At 42.4% G+C, this 23,219-nt stretch overlaps 1 protein-coding gene across 1 annotated transcript in view; it reads left to right on the top strand.

The window, feature by feature from the left end:
- nid1a (nidogen 1a) overlaps positions 1-23,219 on the top strand; it is a 98,919-nt gene that overhangs the window by 19,011 nt on the left and 56,689 nt on the right. Inside the window, exons 7-8 of the mRNA XM_048530693.2 lie at positions 7,796-7,996; positions 14,918-15,151. Of these exons, the coding sequence (XP_048386650.2) occupies positions 7,796-7,996; positions 14,918-15,151 (435 nt within the window). The remainder of the gene's footprint in view (positions 1-7,795; positions 7,997-14,917; positions 15,152-23,219) is intronic.

The following is a 23,219-nucleotide window of genomic DNA, read 5'->3' as shown; positions in this document are numbered from 1 at the left end:
GTTAACATTTGACTAAGTTGATAGGTGGAACGGGGAGAGAATTTTGATAAAATGCTGCACAACAAGCCAGGGTAATGTATTTTCTAGAAATGATAACAGTAGGAAGGTTTGGGTTTTAACTGGAAATGTAAACAACGTGGAAGATTGATCCTAATGTCTGTAATGGTAAGATTTAAATTGATAACAGATTGAGGGAATAGTTTTAAAAACCTTATTTGTAAAATCTAACATAGACGCTCTAGCTCTACAAATCACTCTGGTCATTTTTTTTTGTGTGGAACCTGTGTTACAGCATTCCCTAGAAAAATGACCAAGTGTGTCATACATAGCAAACCACTTGATCTTTCTCTTTACAATGGTGTAACCAGGAGTACTGAAATAATCCTAGATCTGTCATCCCACTAGAGAAAAGCAGCTCCTCGAGAAGCCGAGGAGTTGAACAGACAGATGGAAATATTAATCTTTCAGTGACAGTCTACAAGTACATTTTCTACTGTAATTTATTAGCTTCTTTAAACTTGAGGAATGGAAGTGAAGGGCTAAGAAAATTTCAACCGCTGTAATGTTCTGTTTTCTGGAGCTGACGTTTTTAGCATTTGCTTCCCTGGCCAAATTTTTGCATTGTCCATGTTATAATCCTTGACTATACCATCAAGTATAAAATACAATCCGGCTAGAGACCAGCAATTTGTTTCCTTAAATCGTACAATGGAACTTTAAGCCTCCTTCATGTTGCTTCATTATGGACTGCCTCAACAACTGCTCATGTTCTGCCTGATCACCCTCCTTTCCCTGGGACTACATTCCCTTGGATTGTGAAAATTGCACACCTGGCACAAACTCCGCTTTTCAGACAGCTAGCTTTGCCAAACCGTTACTGTTCATGTTTTGAATAAAAATACCCTTCTGCCATCACAGCTGAGTGGCCTACCTCAAATTTAAATATTAGACCTGTTTGTTCTTAACTCCCTGCCAGAGAAAATGTCAACCCTGTTTTATACTTGAGTCATCTTAAACATCAGATGCCTCCTCCAATTTGATCTGTGTGCTGTGAGCTAAACGTAATTCCTATATTTCATGTCTCTTACAAATAACTACGTAGAATTTACAGCACAGTAACTGGTCATATGGGTGGTGAGTTCTGCATTCTATTCACTCTGAAGTGAAATAGTTTCTTCTGATCACCTTGTTCGATTTATCAGTGACTTTCTTTTGTAGTTATGACCCCAAGTTTTGGGAGATCATTTGGCTGGAATGTGCACGGTACCCTTGCCCTCACTGTCAGAGAGAGTAGTTGAAGTAGCTGATCTTTTCCAAGAATACCAACATTGTTTATGTCATCAGGCCACATGAATAATTTGGCTTGGAGGAGCTTTGAAGATGATTGCAGCAATCCATTTCAGCATTCTGCAGATTGTTCTAACCTTTTATTACATATTTATAGAACCGACATCTTGTGTTCTTTGTATGTTACTTGGAAAATTCTATTCTTCAACACTTTTGAGAGCTAGGCTAATGTTCCAGAAACATGGATTCCTCATAGTAGATGGTATAATTTGAATTCAGTAAAATCTGCAGTTTTAAAAAATCTAGTCTGATGGTAACCACGTAACTAACATCAATTATTATTAAAAATAAAATCCTTCTGCTTCACTTGTCTTCTTTTAAAAGAAAGAAATCTGTCATCCTTGCCTGTTCTGGCTTACATGTGACTCCACAGCAATGTGATTGACTCTCAACTTTCCTTTTGAAATGGCTGAAAGACCTCTCAGCTAAAGGACAAATAGGAATGGGCAATAAATGATGTCCTTGCTAGTGGCACCCATATCCAATACAACAATAAAAAAAGTGCTGTGTTTTCCACTTGTAGATACTGACTTTGAACAAGTTCTGTCAGAATACAGGAAATGCCCTTTGGTTACAGTAGAGACTCCAAATATGCAGAGTTTGGCCTCGTGATTAAATTTAAGAATCCTTGTGGAAATCCTGTTGACTGGGCCAAAATGGAACATTTGCAAAATAGCAGATTATTGGATGTTCTCTAACCATTTGGGAACTTCTAACACCTGCCTTCCACCATATGGTTACCATATTAATTGAGTCCAGAGCCCTTGAGGGAACTTGCAGAATAGTAATATTCTGTCACTCCAAGTCTGTCTTGCACATGTTGTGTTTTTGTATCATCTCCTGTTCTAAACATCAAATCCCAGTACTGCACTGCCTTGCCTGTAACATTTAGTACTGGTGTTCAAATTCCTTCATTACTTCATCTCTCCAACTCTACAGACGCTAGTACCCCGTCACCAAGTTTATTTACACGTGAACAGTCCTTGACTGTAGTACTGCCTTGTACAGATCCAGGCACCAGAGTCTTGGGTCCAGGAAGATCAGACTTAACCTGGTGCAAGCCTTCTACCCATTAGCAACTTTGCCAGTGCTGACCCTGCAGGGGTGGTCCTATAATCAAATAAAAACTGTGACATCTTGGTATCCAGCAGGGCTGTAGGCTGCTTCTTCAATGCAGCCTTCAAAGTTTGGACCGCTCTTTCTGCCAGACCATTGGTTAATGGGTGCTATGGAGCTGGCCTTCTATGTTAAATTCCATTCAATTTTAAGAAATAACCAAATTCCCTGTCAGTAAATGACGACCATTATCTATAGCCAACACTTGTGGAACTCTGTTTTGTAAAAGATGTGCGCAGTTTTTCTTTCGCTATCTCCATGTTTGACAAATGGACTCTGCAAGTACAGTCAGGAGTTGGGTATCAATAATGACAAAGAGCTTTGAATCAATGAAAGGACCTGCATAGTCGACTTGCATCCGAGTTCAAGGTTTACCTAGCCATTCCCACCGATGTGGAGGAGCTACTGGTGGTAATTTTTGACCTTGTTGGTAATCTGGGCACTACCCCACTAATACAGCTATGTCTGCATCTAATCCTGGCTGATAAACATAACTTCTCATCAACATAATAAAATGTGAGGCTGGACGAACACAGCAGGCCAAGCAGCATCTCAGGAGCACAAAAGCTGACGTTTCGGGCCTAGACCCTTCATCAGAGAGGGGGATGGGGGGAGGGAACTGGAATAAATAGGGAGAGAGGGGGAGGCGGACCGAAGATGGAGAGTAAAGAAGATAGGTGGAGAGGGTGTAGGTGGGGAGGTAGGGAGGGGATAGGTCAGTCCAGGGAAGACGGACAGGTCAAGGAGGTGGGATGAGGTTAGTAGGTAGCGGGGGGTGCGGCTTGGGGTGGGAGGAAGGGATGGGTGAGAGGAAGAACCGGTTAGGGAGGCAGAGACAGGTTGGACTGGTTTTGGGATGCAGTGGGTGGGGGGGAAGAGCTGGGCTGGTTGTGTGGTGCAGTGGGGGGAGGGGACGAACTGGGCTGGTTTAGGGATGCAGTAGGGGAAGGGGAGATTTTGAAACTGGTGAAGTCCACATTGATACCATATGGCTGCAGGGTTCCCAGGCGGAATATGAGTTGCTGTTCCTGCAACCTTCGGGTGGCATCATTGTGGCAGTGCAGGAGGCCCATGATGGACATGTCATCAAGAGAATGGGAGGGGGAGTGGAAATGGTTTGCGACTGGGAGGTGCAGTTGTTTTTTGCGAACTGAGCGGAGGTGTTCTGCAAAGCGGTCCCCAAGCCTCCGCTTGGTTTGCCCAATGTAGAGGAAGCCGCACCGGGTACAGTGGATGCAGTATACCACATTGGCAGATGTGCAGGTGAACCTCTGCTTGATGTGGAATGTCATCTTGGGGCCTGGGATGGGGGTGAGGGAGGAGGTGTGGGGACAAGTGTAGCATTTCCTGCGGTTGCAGGGGAAGGTGCCGGGTGTGGTGGGGTTGGAGGGCAGTGTGGAGCGAACAAGGGAGTCACGGAGAGAGTGGTCTCTCTGGAAAGCAGACAGGGGAGGGGATGGAAAAATGCCTTGGGTGGTGGGGCCGGATTGTAAATGGCGGAAGTGTCGGAGGATAATGCGTTGTATCCGGAGGTTGGTGGGGTGGTGTGTGAGAATGAGGGGGATCCTCTTGGGGCGGTTGTGGCGGGGGCGGGGTGTGAGGGATGTGTCGCGGGAAATGCGGGAGACGCAGTCAAGGCCGTTCTTGATAACCGTGGGGGGAAAGTTGCGGTCCTTAAAGAACTTGGACATCTGGGATGTGCGGGAGTGGAATGTCTTGTCGTGGGAGCAGATGCGGCGGAGGCGGAGGAATTGGGAATAGGGGATGGAATTTTTGCAGGAGGGTGGGTGGGAGGAGGTGTATTCTAGGTAGCTGTGGGAGTCGGTGGGCTTGAAATGGACATCAGTTACAAGCTTGTTGCCTGAGATGGAGACTGAGAGGTCCAGGAAGGTGAGGGATGTGCTGGAGATGGCCCAGGTGAACTGAAGGTTGGGGTGGAAGGTGTTGGTGAAGTGGATGAACTGTTCGAGCTCCTCCCGGGAGCAAGAGGCGGCGCCGATACAGATACTCATCAACATCCTCACTTTGGGGTCCCCTGAATGACCCACATGGAGTTTAGCCCAGTATTTGGTGACTACCTTTGCTCGCGGCAATCCGTCTCGTTTCCCATGACAATATGCCATCCACCGCCTTGAGGTGGTCTTTCTGGGCCCAAAAAGATTTTAATTCTAGTTTGACAGCCTCTGGTTTCCCCTGTGTAATATCAATAGTTTCAGTTTGGAAAGGGCTGGATGAATTTGTGTCCAAAGTCTGTTGTTAGTTGTGACAGAGGGCGTGACCAGAAAATGTCCTCATTACAAGCTCTTCCATTGTGGTTACCACCGGTGGTGTACCTGCTAATGGGAGACAGCTCGGTGCATATGCATTCACTATTCAGGCAGTGTTCCAATTCGTACTTATAAACACTTAGTATCAGAGACCACCACTGAATGTGACCCGAAGCTGTGGGCAGCACTGCCTGGTCCTCTTTTAAGAAGACCAAGTAAGGGTTTATGCTCTGTGATAAACATGAATATTTGTCCATACAGGTTATTGGTGGAACTTCTTGGCTCCAAATATGACCAGTGTTTCTCCTTTTACTATCTGGGCATATTTATGCTCTGCATTAACCAAGGTCCCGAATGCGTAAGCTATTGGGCGTTACACTCCAATGGGCCACCTATGAGCTAATACCACACCAATGGCATGTGGGGAGGCATTGCACATCAATACCACATCCTCCATGGAATCACAGTATGCCACCACTTCAGAGGATTTTAGCTGTTTCTTTTACTTTATTGAAAGTTTGAGCTTGTCTGTGAGACCATTTTCAAGGCTGATCCTTTTTTTTTAAGGAATTGATGCAAAGGTGCCAGGATGGATGCCAGCTTATGTATGGACTTACTGTAATATTTACCAGACTAAGATATGCCCTAAGCTCCTAGACAGACTTTAGGAGCTGGGGCACTTTTGGTCACCCTCACTTTTGATCGTCCAGGGTCTAACCTGGTCTTGTCAACTCTGTAGCCTAAGAAAGTCACTCACTTATGAGTGACCTGGAACACACATTGTTTCCCCCCTTAGGCATACACATGTCTTGGAAAAATGCCTTAGTATTATATCCAAGTTCTCTTAAGTGTTCCTTGTTAGTTTTCCCGTTATCAGGACATCACCTGGGTAAATGGCGACATGAGGTAGACCTTGCAAAACGTTCTCCACCGTCTGCCGAAAGAGAGAAGAGGCTGGTGATATCCCAAATGGCAGTCTCATAAATTAGTACATGCCCTTATGTTTAATAATTATATTATACTTCTGGGAATCCTGGCCTAAACAGAATTGCAAGTAATCATGGCTCATAACTAACTTCATGAAGGACAGCGCCCCACCCCCTACTAGCTTTGCGTATAAAATTCTCTACCCAAGGGATTGGATATTTATCTAGCTGCAAAAATTGGTTTACTCTTTTTGTTTAAAATCCCGTAAAGGTTGACTGACCAATCGGTATTGCCCATTCTGTGAAGTGTACAAGGTGGCTCTGGCTCCTCTGGTAGTCTCTAGACCTTCCTGAATACCTCTGGATATTTAATTAGGACTTCACTTGGGCAGCTATTTTCTGACTGAATAATGTTGAGCCAATCTTGGTGAACACCTTGCAATCAATATCACCTCATTAAACTTGAATCTCAGCCTTTAACTACAGTCATTGGCAACTGGAACCAGTTGCTTTGCTGAAGTTGTACCGTTAATCTATAAAGTTTCCCTGGTATAGGTCCTCAACCTAGCTGAGGTGTTGCACAAAGTTACGGGATGGAGTCCAGAATGAATTTTGTTTAAAAACTGGTTCTGTGATCGTTGATACAGCCCCACTAATACTGACCTCCATTAGAACTGGATGACTGTTTTAACCAGGCATTTATCTTCATTGCTTTGGATTTAATTATTGCTAAGCAATTTAACTGGCCCAAACCAGAAGTAGGGGGACTTTGCAGGATATGAACTCTGCTGGAAGCCGTCCTGGATACAGGCCTATGTTACTATCTTACTAAATTCAGGTCTAGCAGGATTCTTTTGCTGCTTCGACTCAGTACAGCGGCAGCAATTACATGGATTGCCAGCTAGAATCTTGAAGAAAATGTTTGGCTTTGATTTAGGGTTGCGGAGAGTCCATCTGATCAGGATATTTCCTGAGTGAGGCTATGCAATTGTCTGCACCCAGATGGTGTTCCCCAAGCTCAGTCGGCCTGGCAAGGATGTCCACTTCCATCAGAATACCTTGCACCTCACATGCTCTGCTTGCTACATTTTCCAATGATAAAACCAGTTGTAGCCCCTTTTTGAAGTCCAGTTGAGCTTCAGGTAGCAGGTGTTTTTTGCATAGTTACATCATTAATCCCACATACCAGACAGTCTTTAAGCATCTCATTAAGTGTTAAACTAAGTTCACCGGTTTCTACCAGTCACCTTAACCTAGTCAAAAATCCTCGTACGGATATACCTGGTTCATGAATTTGCAAGGAAAAGCAATAGCATCTCAGAGTTGGAGGAAGCTTGGAATTGTAATGATGTATGAAATGCTTACCTCAACTTAAAGACAAATGTTGCAAGTAAGTTTCTTCAGAAGTATGCTTGACGCTCGTCGTCCATAGCGGCTGGTGTCCTGTCCTTAGGTCACCCTTTATTTACCCATGAACAGTCCTTGATTACAATGTTGAGGTGCCAGTGTTGGACTGGGATGGATGAGGTCAGAAGTCACATGACACTAGGTCAAAGTCTAACAGGTTTATTTGAAATCACAAGCTTTCATAGCATTGCCCCCTTGTCAGGACCATAACCTGGTGCTGTGCAATTTCTGATCTAGTCCTTGACTACAGCGCTGTCTCTACAAGTCAGGCGCTGGAGTTTTGGGCCCAGTATTAGAATTCCTGATGCCATTTCATCACAACCTTTGCTTTTTCTGTAACCTGCTCCAGTCCCACAACCCTCCCTCTCTGCATAACCTCCTCTATTGCATATAACATGCTGCATTCCACTCATTCTAGTCTCTTGTGAATCCCTGATTTCCTTCAGGGCTACTATTAGCTTCATTTGCCTGGGCCCTAAACTCTTGAATTCCGTCTACAAATCCCTGGTGTCTTTTCTCCCCCTCTTTTAGGACACCCCTCCCAAAAAAAAGCCTCTTTAACCAAACCTGCCCCTAATGTAGCTTTATGTAGTTAAGTATCAAGTGTTTGACTGCTTACACTCCCCTGCAGTGACCTAGGACATTAAAGGCTCTAATAAATGCAAATTGTAGTATGTTATTCTTGTGATGTTGGTTTTGATTGGCTGGTCTTGGTTTTGTATTTCCCACTAGGTGGTGAATTCAGCCGTCGGGCGGAGGTGACTTTTGTACCTGGTAATGAGAAGCTTTCTATCATTCAACATTTCAGTGGAATTGATGAGCATAACCATCTCACCATCACCACCTCCCTGCAAGGACGAGTGCCTGAAATTCCACAAGGGTCAACTGTGCATATAGAGCCATACAATGAGTTGTATCACTACTCGAGCTCTGGTAAGCAAGCAGAGGAACATTCTTAATCATTTATAGTCAAACAATGTAGGTCAACATTGAACCAATCGCTGACCAGTTAAGATCGATTGGAAATTAGCCAGTAGGTGGTCAAAGAAGAAAACTCAACAAGTCAGGTAGAAACCTTTTTATCTAGTTCTCCAGATGAGTCACCTTTTGAAGTAAGGACCTGTCTTTTTCTCTCCACCAGTTCTGTGTCAGCTGTTGGCTGCTGGAGAAATGGTGTGGAAAGTTTTCTTTTCTTTTTACTTTCTCATAGTTTGACAAATGCAGGAACACCCTTCCAGGCATCATAGAGGACCCCCAGCTCAGTCTGCCTGATTTACTCTGTTAACTTGTCTCCTAGTGCTCACTGGCAAGGTCCTAACCAAATGATTGACAGATGTTGACAGTTTGCTTCCATTATGATAACCAGGCCTGATAATGACTTTGCACACACCAGCATGTTAAACAATGTAAGAATTTAATATTAATCTCCAAGATGCTGCTGCAAACAAAGTCCAGTTGATCATTTATTGTGGCAGTTCACTGAAAAAGATACTGTTTATTTAAAAAGTAATTCCTTTGGATATTTCCATTGTGGACGGGATTGAACAGTCTGTGAGTTGAAGATCGTACAAACAAGCATTTACAATCTCGTTTGATTTCCATTGGGTGTGGGAAAGTGGCATGTTGCAAATATGGGCGTCATAATAGCAACATGCATTGCATTGACATTAACTTGAAAAGGAGAAACTTGCAGGGCTTTGGGTAAAATGCAGGAAGTGGGACTAATTCAATGGCTCTTTCAGAAAATCAGCAGTCAACAGACTAGCTTCCTTCTGCCACATCAGGATTACAAACATTGTTTCTTTTTAAACAATCAATGATGGTCGTTTAGAAAATGCATTCCCTGTGACATTTCTGGGCACTCAACAATTTTCTTCTTCTGAAGAGTCTTATCAGAATCAGGAGGTTAACTGTGTGTGTGTGTGTGCGCGCGCGCGCCAATGCTGCCTGACCTGCTGCGTTTCTCCGGCATTTACTATTTTTCTAACAAATTGTTCAGTTTGGTTTGCTTCACAGTGTCTTTGAATATTCTGTCCTTTCATCTGAAGTGTTTTCCGACACCATTCCCTGAATAGTCAGCTCCAGTTTTATGATTTATGCTCCTTTTGTTCTGAACTCCGTCCACCACAGGAAATATCTTCCCTCTGTACTCTAACCACTCCTTCTTTTAATCATTTTAAATGTAGATTCTTTATGACTGCAGATGATGTAGTGTGCTGCGTTTTGTGCTTCTGATGAGAGTCACACTGCAGGTCAAAATGATACATCAGCTATCAGCTATCAGCTTGGAGGGTTGAAATTCCTTTTAAGTTTCTTTTCTTCCTCCAAATCCATTCTGGCATTTTGTGACCACACAGTGTGTTATTGGTTTGTGATACAGAGTGGTGGCAACAGCCCAGGATCAGTTCCTGCACAGCTGGGGTGACCCTGAAGGTTTTACCTTCTCAACTTTGTCCATCACCAGTTAAACTCAACACCAATTGTGTCCCTCTGAGGGAGCAGCCCTCTGGCTCTCTGAGATGACAGTGGCTTTATTTTTACTATTACTGCCCAGAGCAACACCTTTGTGAAAAGCTAATTAAAGCTGCTTGATCTATGTAGAATCTTGGTGAAATTCAAGTTTCCCAAATAATGTTGTGAGTGTCTTTTAAATCAGTACTCCAGTGACATTAATATCGGGTTTGTTTCTTGTTGGTGCAGCTAGGTAAGTGATCGGATAGCTGAGCCATTCAGACTCGAATCACGGATTCCTCCTCATTGTCTACCTGACTTCAGGATGGATGCTACAATTTTTAAAACAAGTCTTTGGGTGTGGGGCTTGTTAAATTCTAGCCTGGTTATCACCCATCCTTGTTAAATTCTAGTCTGGTTATCACCCATCCTTGACTGCCATTGTAAAATTGTTGATGAATCTCTGTTAAACTGCTACATGCAGTGAAGATTAAGTTACAGTGCTGATCCAGAAGGAATTCCAGGATTTTGTCCCAGTGATGATGAAAAGCCAGTAATCTGTTTCCACATCAGGACAGTGTGTGGTTTGAATGTGTATGTGCAAGTGGCGTTCCCATGTGCCTGAAGTCCCTCTCTTTCTTGGTAATAGAAGTTAAAGATTTTTCTATCAAGAGGCTTTGATGCTTGCTGTAGCGTACCTTACATAGACAATATATTTTGCAGAAATGGCAGCAGTGATGGAGACTGTAGGTGAGTTATCAGTCAGCTATTTTGACCTGGGTGGTGTTGAGCTTCCTTAGTGTTGTTGAATAGTCTTCTACCATGCCCAAACAAGGAAGTAAGAAGGGGAAAAGTTATCCAAGATCTTGCTTCTGATAATAACTTATGATGAGGAAAATTGGAATAATTTACTAATGAGAGCGATCTACATTTGCAAAGTAAGAAAAAGATTCTTTAATTAATGAAACAAGCTGAAATTGTTTCTTCTGTACATGAGAATATCTAATTTGGCGCATAAAAATAAAAGTATCTCAGCAGTACATGTTGGGTGAATAAGGCGGTTAGACCTAACAATCTAAACAGAATAAGAAGAGGTTCTGCATACCCCATGTGAGGAACTAGGCAGCAAATGAAGCAACAGGACCCCAAAGGTAATAATCTCTGGGTTGCCATTAGGCAAATAAAATTAGAGAAATGGATATGTGTCTCATAGACAAATCAGTTGTGTGAGGCAGTGGCAGTTGTACCAGAGAAAGTGAAGGTATACTTCATACAAACTGTTTTTGGAACCAGTGTTCCCATAAGCTGCATAAGTAGGGAAGTAGATCAAGTTGTAAACTAAATAATGGGAGGAATGAATCAAATTTGAGAAGATATGGTTTTTAAAAAAACTAGATGCAAGGCAAGAGAGAAAAATATTTAATACAGGAAATGACAAGCAGGTAGGTTTAGAGAACAAATATAAATGGAAGTCAACTGATGAATGAAGACCTTGCAAATTAATACAAAGACAAAACTAGATGCTCTGTATTCACATAGCATTCAAAAATAAAAGATGAACTGAAAGCACAAATAGAAATAAATGTGTTTGTTCTAGCAGCCATTACAGAAACATGTCTGCAGGGTGACCTAGCTTGGACATGAATATTGAAGGCCGCATGACATTTAGGAAGCACAGGAATGAGGAAATGATGGAGGTGTGGCTCCTGTAATTAATTACAGGAAAAGTGAGGGCAGTACTGTTTACCAGTGCCTACAGAACCCACTGTATTACCACAGCAGAAAAACAGAGATAAGCTAACTATAAGAAACCAGGATGTAGAAGTTGTTTTGAGGAGGTCAGAAATGATGAAGACAAGAAGTAACTTGTGGGAGTGTTGTACATGCCCTCTAACAATAATCTTGCTGCAAGATGGAGTGTAAAGCAAGATGTAATGAACACTTCTCATAAATGTCATCTGATAATCATAGGAGACTAAATCCACATATAAAAACCGAAAGAACTGCGGATGCTGTAAATCAGGAACAAAAACAAAGTTGCTGGAAAAGCTCCGCAGGTCTGGCAGTGTCTGTGAAGAGATAAAACAGAGTTAACGGTTCAGGACTGGTGACCATCCCTCAGATGAAAGGTCACCAGACTCAATGAGAACTTTGTTTTCTTCCTTCACAGATGTTGCCAGACCTACTGAGCTTTTCCATCAACTTTGTTTTTGTTGTTGATTAAATCCACAAATAGACTGGCAGATTCTGTTGGGGAATGGTAAAGTACATGTGCTTATAGAATGCATTTCATATAGTTTCTTAGACCTGAGTGTACAACTCAACAGGACTAATTAATGATCTCAGTGCAGTTGCCCATACGTAAACCATAAGAGAAGAGCAAGGTTAGGCCATTCAACCCATCAATTCTGCTCTGCAATTCAGTGAGATCATTGAGGATCTGATAATTCTCAACTCCACTTTCCAGCCTTTTTTCTTGTAACCCTCAGTTGTTTACTAATTAAAAATCTATCAGAGCTTTTGTATGTTTAACATAAGAAATTCCTCCTCATCTTTGTCTTAATTGAGTGACCCCTACAATAGGATTAGGGTTAGGGTTAGAGATTCTGCCCTCTGGTTCTAGACTATCCCACAAAGGGAAATAACTTTTTTATGCATTTACCCTCAAGTCCCCTAATCTTGTATGTTTTAATAAAGTCACTTTTCATTCTTCTAAAGTTGAGTGAATACAGGCCTAATCTACTCAACCTCTCCTCATTAGACAGATACTCCGTATCTGGATCACCGTTTGGATAAGCGATCTAAAACTGTTCTCCATACTCTAGTTGTGGTCTAACTAGTACATTGTATAGTTTTAGCAAGACTTCCATATTTTTACATTCCATTCCCTTTGAAATAAAAGCCAACATTCCATTTACCTTCCCTCCTACCTACTGAACTTGGATTTTCTCATTCATGCACAAGGATACACAAATTCTCCACTGTGCTGCAGCTTTCTACAATCATTCTTCAGTTGTGTAATGTTTAGTTCATCTATTCTCCCTCCCTAAGTGCATAGCCTTTACATCTTCCCATGTTCCTGTCCCTCTGTAGACTCTTTGTGCCTTGGGGTGGCACAGTGGCTCAGTGGTTAGCACTGCAGCCTCACAGCCCCAGGGGACCCGGGTTCAATTCCAGCCTCAGGCGACTGTCTGTGTGGAGTTTGCACGTTCTCCCCGTGTCTGCGTTGGTTTCCTCCGGGTACTCAGGTTTCCTCCACAATCCAAAGGTGTGCAGGCTAGGTGGATTGGACTGCTAAATCGCCCGTAGTGTTCAGGGGTGTGTGGGTTGTATGGGAATGGGTCTGGGTGGGATGCTGCAAGGGGCGGTGTGGACTTGTTAGGCTGAAGGGCCTGCTTCCACACTGTAGGGAATCTAATCTAATCTTATTGCTTGCTTTTCCACATTTTTTTTGTGTCAACCGCAAACTTGGTGACAGTGCATTCACTTCCATCATCCAAGTCATTTAGTATTATTGTCATGAATAATTGTGACCCTAGCACTGATTCTTGTGGCACTCCGTCAGAAACAAAAGCACAGTTGCTGGGAAAGCTCAGCAGGTCTGGCAGCGTCTGTGAAGGAGAAAACAGAGTTAACGTTTCGGGTCTGGTGACCTTTCCTCAGATGTTTGTTTGAGCATCATATTTAAATAACTTTATTCAAGTTCTTTACAAAAGTAACATGTTGTAGATAAAGGGGAGCTGTTGGATGTGCTGAACTTAGATTCCCAGAAGGATTTGATAAAGTGCCTCAATCAAAGATTATTGTGAATAATTTAAAAACTCATGGTGTCAGGAAGGACATTTCAGTAAGAATGAAAGATTGGCAAGCTAACAGTAAATAGCATGGCCTAAAGGACATCTTCATCTTGACAAGATGTATTAAAAGGTGTACTTTGTGAATTGATGTTCCTTCACATTTTGCAAAGTGCATAAGTGACTTGGTTGGAGTGAACAAAGGTATGATAGCTAAATTTGTGGATGACACAAAGGTCAGAAAACATGTTGTGAGGAGGATGTTAGGAAGATGCAAACTGATAAAGATGGTTTGATTAAATTCACTTAGGCAGGATGAATAAGAAGCAGAATCTTACTCAAATGGAGAACAACTCCCGGATTCTGAGGTGCAGAGGGTTCTAGGTTCTCTAGTGCGTAAATCACAAAGTTCATATGCAGACACAGCAAGTAATTAGAATGCTAATGGAACGCTATCCTTTCTAAGGGTATTGAACCTAAATGTAAGGATGTTGTTTCAGTTATACAAGACATTGGTGAGACCATATCTCTAATATGGTTTGTGGTTTTGATCCTCTGCTTTGGAGGTAGTTCAGAGGGGGTTTAGTAGATTCATTGCCTGGAATAAGCAGGTTATCTTATGCAGAAAGGTTGGGCACGCTGGATTTGTTTCCATTGGAATTTAGAGCGAGGGGTGCCTTACTGCAGTGTAATAAGTCCTGAATAGTTTGATCAAGTGATCACACGGAGAATTGAATACTAAAGTAGGCAGGTTATGCCTCAGTTACACAAGATATATAGTTACCCATGGGCAACACAATGGCACAGATGTTAACAGTACCATCTTAAAGTGCCACTTACAGTGCCAGGGACCCAAGTTCAATTCGGTTTCAAATGACTGTGTGGAGTCTGCACATGCTCCCCCTGTCTGCATGGGTTCTGCCAGCTACTCTGGAGAGTCAGTGCAGACTTGATAAGCTGAATAGCCTCTTTCTGCATTGTAGAGATTCTACTCTTCTCTGACATTGACAGCACAACTGGAGTCCTATCTATACTGTTTTGATCTCCTTATTTGAGGAAGGATGAAGTGCATTGGTGGCAGTTCAAAGAAAGTTTACCACATTATAATTGGATTGGGTGCGTTGTTTAATGAGGAAAGGTTGAACTGTGTAGGGGTGAGTCCACTGGAGTTTTAGAGGAGTAGACGATGACTTGATTGAAACATGCAAGGCCTTGAGGGGCGTGGTCAGGATGGATATAGAAAGGATGTTTACTGTTTTGGGACTATCTAGAACTAGGGATCAATGTTTAAAAATAAGGGGATTTCCCATTTAAGACAGAGGTAAGGAGATATTTTTACTGAGGATCATGAGTCTTTGAGACTCTTAAATTTTTTTTTAAGGTAAAGCTGGCTGTATTCTTAGTAAGCGAGGAGATAATAAGTTGGGGATATACAGTAATCCGATCAGCCATGATATTAAAAATGATGGAGCAAGCGTGAGGCATCCTAATAAGGTTGTGAAAGCTGTGGTATGAAATCAAGTTTTTTAAAAATTACTACTTTAACAATGTAACTAATTCCTGAAATCTGAGAATGATTGATTGATTTAGCTTTATTTTCTTCCTACAGCGATCACTTCCTCTTCAAACGTACAGTACACAGTAGAATTTCCTGGTGGAGCCTCCCAGAGCTATTCCTTCCAATTGAAACAAACTATCAGCTTCCAGGGCTGTATTTATGACGATGATGTTCGACTTGTGCCTGCCACTCAGCAGCTGTCTGTTGACCGCACGTTTGTCCTATATGATAAAAATGAGCAGATACTCCGATATGCGATGAGCAACAAGATTGGGCCAGTTCAAGGTATTTGTCTGTTCTGCTTTCAGAATAAAGAGACATGCATGATGAATGTTAGCTAATTACCAGTTTTACAGTACAACATTTGACTTTGAGCATAGAGTGAAGAGAGACTATTTTGTATGCTTATGACAATGGAGTTGACTTGTTTCAATTTACAGACACTTTAAAAATGTCTTGTGACCTTTGATCATGTGCTGTGTTGGAGATATTAAGAAATATTGTTGTTCATCCTGTTGTGTGGAATTTACAGCATGAAAGCAGATATTCAAGCCTACTTTATAATGAAACACAAGAGGTCAAATTGCAGTTTCATAGTGCAGAAGGGGGCCACTTGGCCCATTGTGCTTACACCCCTCCTGGTGACCTACCAGCAGATAAATAGCATCGAGTAATTTCCCGTGTTCCTCAATCAATAGATACCTTTTGGTACAGTTCAGCTTAGAGTATTTAAGGCTTCACTGCTTTAATGGGAACATGATCAAGGGAGCAGCAGAAGGGTCTCATGAAAGGGAAGACATCTGAGAAGGGTTGAGCAGAGACATGAGATGAGATTAGATTAGGGTTCAAGCTCAGGCCTAGAGCAGGGACAAATATTAATGAAAGTTTGACAAGGTAGGCAAGCATAAGGAAGGTCTATTGATGTACTAAAAGATGCTAGCTTTGTTCGAGCTATGTTCGCTGGTGTTTAGAAGAATGAGGGGGGGAATCTCTGAGAGATCTATAAAATTCTAGCAGGAATTGGTGGTAGATTGAGGAAGGATCTCCCCAAATGATCAGGGAGGCCAGAACCATGGTGAGGATACAGAGTAGGCAATTTAAGACTTGGATGAGGGGAAAGTTCTTCACCCAGAATGTGCAGCATGTGGAATTCTCTACAGCAGAAAGTGGTTGAAGCCAAATCTTGACTGTTTTCAAGAAAGAGTTAGACATTAGTTCTTGGGGTTAAAGGGATGAAAAAGTATGGGGCAAAAGCAGGAACACGGTCCTGAGTTGGATGATCAGCCATGACCATTTTGGCTGGCAGACAAAGCTCAAAAGGCTGAATGGCCTACTCCTTTTCTTATTTCCTGTTCCTTAATATGGAAGAGACGGCTGATGAGATTATCTCAATCTTAGTGACCATTATACACTTTACACTTGTTGGAGTTGAAGCTGTAAAGGACAGTGAAGGGAGTTTAAGAACATGGTTTGCAGTAAAGAAATGAAACTGGATTATTTTTACATTCTAGAATTATCCCGAAGCAGTGAGCAGTAAAAGAGCACAAGGATGATCAGGGAGGCCAGTGTTTGAAGTCATCTAACCAAATCTAATGATGGATGAATTCCTTTCGAGCTTGTGCCCCTTGGACCAAAGGGAGCTTAGGTGACTGCCATACCGAGGAGTTATGGGCATGGCAAGAGAGCAAATAATAGTTTTTGTAGGGATTAGGAAATGAAAAGCGGAAGTGAGGATGTGTTTGAGCAGATCAGTAGTTGCAGCAATGTGGCCAGAGGTCTGCCAGTTGAGTTTTAAAAAGTGTAGTTATAGTTGAATTGGGTTTTTATTTCCCAGGGAGTCCTTAAGCAGGATTTGGGATTTGAGCTTGAAAGGTGGATGAGTATTTTGAGATGTGATCAGAGATTGTAATAATGTTGTAGATAAGACTGTGTCAGTTGTCAAGATCTCACGTGTAGCCTAAATATAGGCCGGGAATTTGTATCCCAAAACCTCCTTTGCCCTTTAAGCTAAGGTTTTTGATGATTTCTCCAAAAATTATTGAAGTATTTTAGTGTGTTTTACAAAGAGCAGCCTAATGACTAATCGTTAGATAATGAAAATCAAGAGAATGAGAGTATTAACTTAGATTGAGAAATTTCTGAAACATTCTGTCATACTCTGAAGCTACTCATTGTGGTTTTTACATTACGTGGTACAAACATGGTGTATGCATCTAGATTTTCCTTCCCTTCTTGAGAGTTCTTTTAAAGGCATTATTTTCCATTATCCTTGTCCATTGTCAGCTAAGAGAGCAGGTTGCAATCCTCAAATCTTTGCCAGTGCAGATTTGAACTCTTTTATTTCTGAGGCATGATGATAATTTGATCCTTGCTTCTGTAAGATTAACTTTCTGCCCCCCCAGTTGACCGCTTTGGATTGGATTGGAAAAGCTGTAACATGCATTTGTACAGCATTCCCACTGTTACAAAATATCTAAGTGCAGTATAGGAGCATAGTCAGTCGGACAAAATTTTACAGTGATATGTAGGGAGATGTCAAGACACCGTCGAAAATTGCTTTAGGAGGCATTTTGAGGAGAGAAAATCTGCAAGATTTAGGACATTTTGGAGCTTAGCGGCTGAATGCATGGCTAGAGAAAAGCAAATTGAAGTGCACAAGAAGCCAGATTTAAATGAGCACAGACTTCTTAGTCATTGGTAATGTAGGGGGAGATTGCACAGTTGAGAAGGTTTGTCAGCCTTAGAGGGATTTGAAAATAAGGATGATTTTAAATTGTGTTTAATACCTGAAAATGTTGCAATGTGAAGGGTGAATGGGTTAGGATACAGACCGTTGAACTGTGGATGAGCTGAACCTTTGCAAAGAGGTAGAATTACTCAACGGAGTAGATGGGGAGAAATTGTTCCCACTTAGGAACTTATTTCAGAAATGTTTTTTCTACCCCTGAAAGGGAATAGCTCCACTTCAGAAGGAAAAAAAAACAGCTATGGACTGCTAAAGAGATAAGGGACAGCATAAAACTAAAAGAATGGGCTTACAAAACCCCGGGATCCTGCTGAATGGAAAAGATGCATTAGTCAGCAAAGGGCCAGAGAGCAGCTTATAAGAGTTACGATAAAGATCATGAAAGAAAACTTGCCAGAGACTGCAAAATGAATGAGGAAAGTTTGTTATTATATAAAGGGAAGACTGATGGTTAGTAATGGTGTCAGCCCACTAAAGATTAAAAGTGAAAATATTGTCAATGGGAAGGGGAAAATACCAGACATGGAATAATTAGAAACAATAACAGAAATTGCTTGAAAATCTCAGCTGATCTGGCAGCATATGTGGTGAGATAGCAGAGTTAACAAGGTGTGGAGCTGGATGAGCACAGCAGGCCAGGCAGCATCAGAGGAGCAGGAAAGCTGATGTTTTGGGTTTGGATCATTCTTCAGAAATGGGGGAGGGGAAGGGGGGGCTCTGAAATGAATAGACAGAGGGGCAGGCGGAGATAGAAGGTGGATAGAGGAGCAGACAGGTGGAGAGAAGACGGATAGGTCAAGGAGGCAGGATGAAGCCAGTAAAGGTGAGTGTAGGTAGGGAGTTAGGATGGGTTTTGGTCAGTGAGGAGGGAGGAGCAGATAGATGGGAGAGAAGACCGATCGGTCAAGGGGGCGGGAATGAAGCTAGTAAAGGTGAGTGTGGGTAAGTGAGTAGGAGTTGGTCAGTGAGGTGGGAGGAGCAGATAGGTGGGAGAGAAGACAGATTTGCCAAGGAGGCAGGGATGAGCGGTGTGTGGGCTGGTCTTGGGATGAGGTCAGGGGTGGGGAGATTTTGAAGCTTATAAAGTCCACATTGAGACTATTGAGTTGTAGGGTTCCAAGGCAGAATATGAGGTACTGTTCCTCCAGTTCTTGGGTGGCATCATTGTGACACAAGAGGAGACCCAGGATGGACATGTCATCCAGGGAGTGGGAGTGGGAGGGGGAGTTGAAGTGGTTCGCGACTGGAAGGTGTTAATTAACCTCTGGATTCAATATATCATTCTCCACCACCTGCAATCCGACCCCACTACGAAGGACATATTTCCCTCCCCACCCTTATTTGCCTTCCAGAGGGACCGCGCCCTCTGTGACTCCCTCATCCGCTCTACATGCCCCCCTAGCCTCACCACCAGCGGCACCTTTCCATGCAACCACAGGAGGTGCTACACCTCCTCCTACACCTCTCCCCTCACCTCCATCCCAGGCCCCAAGAAAACCTTCCACATTAAACAGCTGTTCAGCTGCACATCCACTAATGTGGTCTGTTGTGTCAACTGTTCCCAATGTGGCCCCCTCTACATCGGGAAGAACAAGCAGAAACTCGGAGACTACTTTGTGGCGAACCTATGCTCGATTCGCTACAAATGACAACACCTCCCAGTCGCGAACGACTTCAACCCCCACTCCCTGCACAAAATTTCCATCCTGGGCCACCTCCTGTGTCACCCAAAAACTGGAGGAACAGCACCTCATATTCCGCCTTGGAATCCTACAACCCAATGGCCTCAATGTGGACTTTATGAGCTTCAAAATTTCCCCACCGCCAACCTCCTCCCAAGACCAGCTGCCCCACCTCTCGTCCCTGCCTCCTTAACCTGTCCATCTTCTCTCCCACCTATCTGCTCCTCCTACCTTACTGACCAACCCCCACTCACCTATCTACACTCACCTACTAGCTTCATCCCTGCCTCCTTGACCTGTGTGTCTTCCCTCTCACCTACCTGCCCCTCCCTCCTCACTGATCTACCCCCATCCCAACTCCCTACCTACACTCACCTTTACTGGCTTCATCCCCGCCCCCTTGACCTGTCCGTCTCCTCTCCACCTGTCTTTTCCTCTGTCAACCTTCTATCGCAGCCTGCCCATCTCTATTTATTTCAGAGCCCTCTTCCCCCATTTCTGAAGAAGGATCCAGACCCCAAATGTCAGCTTTCCTGCTCCTCTGCTGCTGCCTGGTCTGCTGTGTTCATCCAGCTCCGCACCTTGTTATCTCAGACTCCAGCATCAGCAGTTCCTACTATCTCTGAGAAAGCAGAGTTAATATTCGGGTCCAATGATTCTTCTTCAGAATTAGTTCTAACATTAACTGTGCTTTCTTTCCATAGATGCTGCCAGACCTCTTGAGTTTTTCCAGCAATTTTTGTTTCTGATTTCCAACATCCACAGTTCTTTGGCCTTTTATGTTGACTATTACTTTGTCTCAGTATTTATAGTAAGAAAGAAGGATAGCTTGCCAGAAAACCCAAGGAAATTAACTAGATTGAGGGCAGGGACTGAATAAAACTAACATAAGTAAAACTTTGGTTGTGAAAAAATTAATGGAATTAAAAATATCAAATCCCCAAGATCTCATCAGTTATTAGAGGGTATTAAAGGAAGTAGGAGAGCACATTGTAGATTTCCTAACTATATAATCATAGATGCAGGAGTCCGATCTCTTGATCGGAAAATTCCACATTTCAATCCAGTTTCTAAGATGGGTGAAAGAGGAAAACCAGGAATTGCGGACCAGTTAGCTTAACAACTATGCTGGGGAAACTGTTAAAGTTTATAATCAAGGACAAAATAACTGAACACCTTTAAATTTTCAGTTAATCAGAGGTAGCTAGCATGGATTCATGATGGGTAAGTCATGTTTGACAAACCTTATTGGATTTTTCGAAGCGGTGACTAAGGATAGGAAAATGTCCATGAATGTTGTTTATATGGACTTCCAGAAGGCATTATGTAAAAGTCCCATGTAAAAGGTTATTAACAGAGGTAGAAGCCCACAGAATTAAGGGTAGATTACTGTCATGGCTGGGAAATTGGTTGAGTGGCAGACAACAAAGCAGGGATACCATATGGGTAGGTACTCAACTTGTAGGAGGTGACCAGCGGTGTCCCACAAGGATCTGTGTCAGACTCTGTTATTCACGTTATTTATTAGCCGCTTGTATAAAAGCACAGAAGTCCCATATCTAAACTTGCTGATGAAATAAAGCTAGGCAGCATTGTAGATAGTATAGATGATAGCATAAACTTACAAAAGGTTATTAATAGACTAAGTGAATGGGCATAACTATAGGAGGTGGAATTCGGTATAAGCCAGTGTGAGGTTCTCCATTTTGGACCAAAAAAGGGATAGATCAGGGTACTTCCTAGATGGTATGAAGTTGAATACATATGATGCGCAAAGAAACTTGAGGGTTCAGGTGCATAAATCTTTAAAGTTTCACAAACAGGTGCAGAAACTAATCAAGAAAGCTAGTGGAATGCTGGTCTTTATAACCAGAGGACTAGAATACAAGGATGGAGAAGTTGTACTGCAGTTATACAAAATCCTGGTCAGTCCCCACTTGGAGCACTGTGTGAGCAGATCTGGACACCACGCCATAGGAAGGCTGTATTAGCGTTGGTGAGAATACAATGCAGGGTTACAAGAATGATATCTGAACTTCAGGGGTTATTGGGAGAGATTATACAAATTGGGCCCAATTTCTCTACAATTCAGAAAGCTAAGGGTTGATCTGATTTGAAGTCTTCAAGGTATTAGCAGCAACAGACAGGGTAGATAATGATCAATTGCTTTCTTGACTTGAAGATTCTAGAACTAGGGGGCATAGTATGAGAATTAGGGCCAGAGCATTCAGGAGAGATATTAGGAAGCACTTCTACACGCAAAGGGTGTTACAGGCTTGGAACTCTTTTCCAGAAATGGCAGTGGATGTGAGATCAGTTGTTAATTTTAAATCTGAGAACTTTTTTAGCTAAGCCAAGTCATTTAAGGGATATAGACAAAGGCAGATATATGGACTTAGGCAACAGATCAGCCATGATCTCATTGAATGGTGGAACAGGCTTAAGAGACTAAATGGCTTAACCCTTTTCATGTCTTGCTAAGTTTTAAAGCACCTTACAAAAGTGGCTCAGTGGTAAGCATTGCTGCCTCACAGCCAGGGACCTGGGTTCAATTTCATTCTCGGGCAACTGTCTGTGTGGAGTTTGTACATTCTCATCATGTGAGGTTCCCTCTGGGTGCTCCAGTTTCCTCTAACAGTCCAAACATGCAAGCTAGGTGGATTAGCCATGGGAAATGCATGGTTACAGGAAGAGGGTGGGGGTTTGTCTGGGCGGAATAGTTTTGGAAAGTTGGTGTAGACTCGATGGGCCAAATGGCCTTCTTCCACATTGTGTAGGGATTCTGTGATTCTGTGAAGTGAAAGCGTAATGAGGAGAAGCTTTTTTTCAGAGTCAATTGTTTGTGGTTACGTGCACTCCAACAGGAAATGTAAATTTGACATTTGTTCTCCCATTCACTGTCACGGTATACAGGGTAAAAATGTAATCTTCTGTTTGTTTGGAAAATATAGGATTTTAGTTTAAAAAAACAAATATAAATTGGATCAGTTTAGAAGCTTGTTGTAGATGGTCTGTTAGATAACTGATGCTTGAAAATGGAACATACCAGAGCCAGCCTCTCTCTGACCCCAAACTGATACACCAGTAAGTTCTGGAACTCTTGAGCAGTTTACATTCCTAGTAATATACCAATGAAAAGCTTGCACTCTGTAGGCTTCCAGTAGTTAATACTATGTAAGCAAAGGCAGTTAATGCTTCATTTTGCTAGCTAAATCAGCATTTGTCCTTTTTTTTTAAAAGAAAAGTGCTTAGTCAAACCCAAAACAGTTCCTAGCATAAATACATTTCAAGCACTTCGTTGGATCCTGATTCTCTTAGTTCCAGAGGGTGCAAAAGTTTCCAGGACTACTATTGCATAGAAGGCTCTTCATATTTGAGCAATATCTTTAATTGTTCTAAATTGTAGTAAGTTAGAATTCAATTTAAAACTTCAATTTTATGAAGATTGCCACTCCTGGTTGCCTTTGAGCAACCTCAGCTGAAATTAATGTGTAGATATAGGAGAGTTGAGATCTCTTGCAGCCTGGCTGTGCTCTTCTAAAGAAAGGTGCTTTATTATCTGGCACAAATTTTGTTTGCCCAAGAATGAGTTGAATTTATGTTGCACCATCTGCAGGGATCTCAAAGCATTGTTAGAGCCAGGAAAGTAGATTTGAAGTACAGTAACTTGTTACGTGGGGAATTAGGCCATCTGTTCTGTATACGGCAAGGTCAAAAAGTATACTTCAAAAGTTCTTCATTTGTGGGATTGTTTTGAAATGCTTCTGTTGAGAAGATTGGTTGCCACATCTTCTGTTTTACATAATGGCAATAATCCTTAGGTATTCATTGACTATAAATAATTTTGGAATGTTCTGATCATGTGAAAAGTGCAAAGAATGTAAGTTAATTTCACAATTAGTGCTGTGCAACTGCATACGAAGTT

Source organism: Stegostoma tigrinum, chromosome 4 (assembly GCF_030684315.1).
Source record: "Stegostoma tigrinum isolate sSteTig4 chromosome 4, sSteTig4.hap1, whole genome shotgun sequence".
NCBI classification, from domain to species: Eukaryota; Metazoa; Chordata; class Chondrichthyes; order Orectolobiformes; family Stegostomatidae; genus Stegostoma; species Stegostoma tigrinum.
The sequence above is the reverse complement of the archived record's forward strand: the minus strand, read 5'-3'. Positions and strand labels throughout refer to the sequence as shown.